General features: G+C 42.4%; 1 protein-coding gene across 3 annotated transcripts in view; it reads right to left on the reverse strand.

The window, feature by feature from the left end:
- The window catches only part of wu:fb13g09 (ATP-binding cassette sub-family C member 5), a 34,827-nt gene extending 29,495 nt beyond the window's left edge, over window positions 1-5,332 (reverse strand). Inside the window, exons 1-2 of one of the 3 annotated variants that reach the window (XM_053878810.1) lie at window positions 4,857-5,332; window positions 1,690-1,883 (exon numbers count right to left, since the gene is read on the reverse strand). In XM_053878810.1, the coding sequence (XP_053734785.1) occupies window positions 1,690-1,871 (182 nt within the window). In that variant the 5' untranslated portion in view covers window positions 1,872-1,883; window positions 4,857-5,332. Of the gene's footprint in view, window positions 1-1,689; window positions 1,884-2,936; window positions 2,957-4,856 lie in introns of those variants that run through there. The other 2 variants (XM_053878808.1, XM_053878809.1) reach the window with 2 other exon arrangements.
- Window positions 5,333-6,000: the final 668 nt, after the last annotated feature.

Raw genomic sequence — 6,000 nt, forward strand, 5'->3', positions numbered from 1 at the left:
TTGTGCCGGCAAAACTGTCTTCTTTTTGATGGTATCATCTGGTTTATTGTGAGCGAATCGCCATCAGGAGTGGTAAACGCTCAGAAATGACATCTTGCTTTTCCTGAAATTGAAAACAAAAACACTCCACGGAAAGAAATATGCGTTCATTCTTTCTTCCCACTTGACCGTCATTTGCCCTTGTCAGCTTAAATGTAAATAACACTTGTTTATCATTAATAGGCCAGAAGAGAAGGGGCAAAACTCACAAATAGTCCCTTTTGGCAGAGTCATGCGAGCTGCTAGAGAGTTGCTGAAAAACTCAAAAATTCAATTCACTGTCCTGATTTGCCATATGGTTGAAATCTCCCAGATATTTACCTTTACCCGGTGATTAACTCCCCCACACTTGTTTCACACCCACTGCCATCCACCCAGAGCTCTCTCACAGCATCCTTATAACAAGCGCTCATGTTCTTTTCATCTGTAGTGTAGTCAGAATCAATCTGCCCATGCTTGTGTTCCAGGCCCTTCAGAGAGAAACATTTTTCGAGTTTTACGTCGGCTGAATATTTATCCATCAGCTTTTTTTTCATACTTAGATGAACATTTTTTTTCTTATGTGACGCAAAAGTGAGCTTCCATTTGCTCCAACTATAAAGCAAGTCATTTTGCTTTGTCGTCAATCTCAGCAAAAAGCTGATCATGCATCTGGACTGTGTCAATTCTGTGTTTTGAACAGTTAAAAATCTGGAGGCTGGTTGCTTTCTGCATCTACTCAGGCAAGTTTATTATGAACCGCTGCTTCACATTTGCTCTCAAAACTCTGAGGTCTGTGTTGGAAGGCTGCTTCTTTTGCATTGTCTCACACAACGTTAAAGAATCGAAGTGACTGATGGAAGCATTGCTGTGCCGAATGCACCACCTGTCGTAAAATGAATACATTTTAAAAATCAGTAATAAAATACATGACTGTCACCATTTGATGTGGACACATTTTCTTCAGTAATATTCCAAATTATTTTTCGCTGCTTATTGTTTTAGGAAAGTGAAGAGGTGCCCAGTGCATGTCCAGCTCTGAATGTGCGCTTCTGTGCAGTTTGGCTGTGACAAAGTCATAAACCAAGTCACGCTCTGTCCCAGACTCGCCTCATCCCTGTCCCAGCTCCAGCCCACAACAGGACATCAAACCCTGGAGTGAGAGCGAGCACCTCCCCTGTGACACTCTACCACGGTCCAGTGTGGAGACAGGAAAGGTTTTACACCTCAATATGAAGAAAAAACAGTCAGTAAATGTAGCTAACAGGACACGTCTGCATACAGAGGCTGCGTTATACACAATAACAAAGCGCGTTGTGGGTCAGCTGATCGGTCCAGTTTTTTCTGGCTTTTTTCGGGGGCGTTCGAGTTCTGGATTTTTCGTTCGAAATGCGAAGCAAAAAATTCTCATCCGAGACGTTCAAAAACTGAGGTACCACTGTATTAATGAGTCACCGATTTATACATGTATTGGCTTATAAAGCAGTTATAAAGCGTTAGTATTTTGCAATGCTAACAATGGGACTTTTCTGTCCAAGGATGGTAACTCAAGTCCACTCTAAACATTTTTACTGATTAGTAACATGAAATAAAGAAAAAATGGTGAATAATGTCCCAAAACCAAACACGGACAGGCCACGACTTCAAAGCAAAGGAAGAAATGTCCCTTACTTTTGCGTGATACGAAAGGGCTTCAGAAGTTGCAGGCTCTTCCTATAGCGGCCCTGTCTCTTCGGTCCCTTCTCCACCACGGTCTCAGCTTCTTCTTCTTCTTCCAGATGAGACAGTGGGTGCGGCGAGGACAGCGGAAGGCCATCCACTCGTCCAGCAGCTTCAAGAGCATCAGGAAACATGGCTGACCCCCACTATAAACAGAGCAAAACATCAGAGTCTATTTCAACACGTTCTATCCACCAAGTTTTATTGTTTCTTGTCCATTAGTGTCATTTACTGTACTTATTTGTGATTTTTATTTGGAATGAAATCGTATTTCTGGAGATTGTTCTCCCCTCCTTTCTCTGTGAAACTCTATTTAGTAGATATATTACCTGCAAGAAAACCTTCCTTATCCTAATGTTTTGTGGCATCCCCTTATATTGCCGCTGCCTACTGTGTCTACATTGATCAGTACCAACCAAAAGCTGGCCACCATGGGTCCGGTCCACCAGTTATACCACTATTATAACAGTTCTATTACTCATGAGTATAAAAAAACTAAAACCAAGATAAAAACACAATTTAGGTATTTATATCCATATATCCTAGTTCATGGAACACTCCACAGAGCCCTGGAAGTGATATGCATGTGTTTATTTTTTGGATGTGACATGCATGACTTTATTTTATTTTTTTATCCCGACATAACAGTTATCTCGAGATAATTTTTATCTCAAGATACAATCGGAAATGTCAGCGCATGCGTAACTACCTTGCATGACTAGATATTTTTTGTCCCGAGATAACAGTTATCTTGTGACAATTTGTATCTTGAGATAATTTTTATCTTGTGATAAACTGTATTTCGAGATAATTTTTATCTTGAGATAAAACAAAAATAAAGTCATGCATGTCACTTCCAGGGACGCGTAACACGTATAGCTAAGACACATATGGTATTATTTTGAGTAGAAGGCACTTGATCAGAGTGTTGGGAGACATAGTGGTTACAACAGGATGTATACAAAATGCTTAGCAGTTATGCATGCGCTGACATTTATGATTGTATCTTGAGATAAAAAAAAAATCTCGAGATACCTGTTATCACGAGATACGCATTATCTCAAGATAACAGTTATCCTATAACGTCATGCATGCCACATGCAAAAAAAATAAACACATGCACGTCACTTCCACGGCTCCGTACACAGACATTACAATGCACTTTATTTTCCATTATATATTACAGAATAATAACACACCAGTTAAAAGCCCTCTGTTGGGGAGGTTTTGAACCAACACTGAAGCAGGTCAGAGTTAAATAAATCTTCAGTCAGTCCCACAGTATTTTGTAACAAAGACACATTCTAAATAATCAAAGACACATCTGCATGTAAATAAAGGACAGAGAGATATAAGCTTGCACTGGCTCTGGAGGTGGGAGACAGTCGACTGACAGACAGAGGGTAAGTAAAATGAGACAAAGGAATATGGAAAATGGAATCTTTAAGATTTGACATGTCATGTCATGAAATCGACTTGCCAAAATGTATTACATTTTTTGTTAGTTTGCCTTGAAGTTGAGTTGAATTCCAAATTTCTATCAAAAAACATATATATTCTTGAAAGTCATGCTGATGTGTTGGGTCAGGAAAGGTCCCACTAAAGTTTCACCACACCAAGTCACCGCTTCTGTTGCTATCGCGTGTTCTCTTTGGTTTATTTTCAGTATGTAAACGCGCCGCTTTAATCTGCCAAGTCAGTTTCTTGTTCAACAGACAGACGTTCTGCTGAGTCACCCACCAGAACACAGATGGACTTGAGAAATCACTTTGCGCAGGGGTCACGGCCCCACTCGGGCGTACAACTAAAGTGCTTATCTATTTAAAGACGACTTGTGAGCGGCCCCAGGAGCTCGGGAGCAGACATCTGAGCAGCCCGTACGTCCCTTCACTGTCACTGATCCTCTCTATGGCAAAGCTCTTTGACAAGGTCGGTCGGACTCAGCAGATTGACTGTAAACACAAAGCTGTCAATAAGGGCACTCAATAGAGTCAGAATAGTCAGGTCACAGACTCTAATAATAGATGTAAATAAAAAAAACAAAAGCTGAAAACTGTTTTGTCCAAATAAAGGGACGTGAGAAAAAAAGTTTTGAGGTCCGTACGCCTATATCATGTGAAGTTTGTGCTATGGCTGTGACGTTTTCAAGGCCATTTTTAAGGAAGATCAGTGGGTGTTTTGGGTCAAGGAGTCTGTGAGGGGCCTAGAAAGTTAAAATTGAAGGCATGTGAGGAAACAGATAAGGCACGCGCTGATAGACGGATATGACTTATCTTTTTATGACCAGTTACAGTCTCAGCTAAATAAACAGATTGCCACTATCTCTATACCCTTGCATCATTTTCAGTCAAATAAAAAGTTTCTGTCATCTTCAACTGATGTGTTCGAGCTTAACGTAGCTGCCAAGGATTACATGAAACAAGAGTTTTTTTGTGTTACTGCTTACATGTGTCCTTGAGCAGGATAGGAACGCATGACTTTTCAATCATAAGACAAACCACAACCAAATAAGCCGAAAATAACCAGCTGTTTTCTTTGTCAGAGAAAACAAAAAAAGACTTTTCCAAGCAATTTTAACTCAAGTCCAGCTTGGATTTGAGTTAGTATCTGGGTTGTTTGAACACACAAGATTCAGACATCAGGACTTGTTTGTTAACTTTTCACTGAGGTCTATTTCAATGAGGAAAATGCTCTGTGAACTTATTACTATTATAGTATTACTCACAGTGTTCAAAATGGTTTACAGAAAAAGCAAGGCTCATCACTGTACAGGAGGACAACAGACACTATAGGAGAGTACATGATCAGGTCCCAGTACACAAGAAGACTGAAGAAACTGATGAGTGACCTTCCAAACACGGACCAACCCGCTCGTCTCCATGACCCCACCACAACCTTGTGGTATGAATCAATGCATGCAAACAGAGAGGGGGGTCAACGCACATTTGTTCCTGAAGCACTTCTGACAAAAGGCCGTGACGAGAATCCAAAAACTTGTCTGGGCCTTGTGAACAACTGACAAATGATCTCCACATGACATGTTGACCAGAGCCACCGTACCGTTACTGCGCCGTTATGAAAGGGAAGGAAGGCAGCGGTGCAAGTTTCCATTCACTTACATGAAAGTCGGCCTTGCTGGTGCAGTGTTCTGTTCTGGTGGCTATGAGCGGCGGTGGAGGATGCGGCAGGCCATGCTATCTCAAAGTTTTGCCGTGGAACGTGAAGCGGACACACAGACGCATCTTCGCTCGGCAGCCGAGCAGGATGGAAACACACTGGCCGAGCAGACTCACGTGTCTGCGGTGCGTGCTGCCTGCGAAGCCCCGCTCTGCGCGTCACTCTCGGCTCTTCGGGGAGAGGAATTCCCGATACCGCGCTGTCGTCAGCGGCGCTCCGCCAATCGCAGCCGCCGCTCAATGGTCGTCTTGGTTACACACGAGGGGGGCGGAGAGAGTGGCTCTGCAAGAGGAGGGGCGCTGATGTCGCCGGCCGGCTCGCGCTCGACGGTGATTGGCTGGCTGCCTGCGAGGTTGTAAACAGCCTGGACCAGGAAGAGAGGAGAGGAGAGCAGGACACACAGGCCAATAACATCGAACCTTTCGGCCTCAGAGTCTTTGGTTTGTCACGCTGATCGCAGAAACCATTGCATAAAACGGTCGTCCATGTACTGCTGCTCCATCCTCAGCATTGTACATGAGTGTATATTAAAAAATCTCAATATAATGATGTGATTACATAACAGTACACTACAATATAAACACAATGAAAGATACAAGCGCCTCAAAGAAAACATGGCAGCAAAGATCTCACCATTCAATAAGTGATCATCTTCAGCAGATATCATGGTCACCACCTCAGGATGGACCTCTGACTGATGTAAACACGTGGACTGTCATCTACCTCAGCTCACTGCTCACTGATGTTATTTTTTTGTTTTGTTTTGTTTTCTTCCATCACCATGCCATTTAGCTGGAACTATTGACAGCCACTAATGCTGCCAGGCCGTCTTTCCGGACTGCAGGGTGGAGAACACGGCACTTGGGTTTCTTTTGGCATCGTCGCATCTTTACAAGTTCCAGCATGAGAACTGACAAGTGGTTAGATATAAGTAACCAAGTTATTCAATGAATATAAATACATCATTTGTTTAAAAATGACAACATTTTTGAAGAGTTAGATTCGCTTTTACCGCCTACCTTTACATTGTTGTCCTCGATGGAGATAGAATAGCGTTGTTTTTGTTTGCAGATAAACCAACAACAG

This window comes from Synchiropus splendidus, chromosome 11 (assembly GCF_027744825.2).
Source record: "Synchiropus splendidus isolate RoL2022-P1 chromosome 11, RoL_Sspl_1.0, whole genome shotgun sequence".
NCBI lineage: Eukaryota > Metazoa > Chordata > Actinopteri > Syngnathiformes > Callionymidae > Synchiropus > Synchiropus splendidus.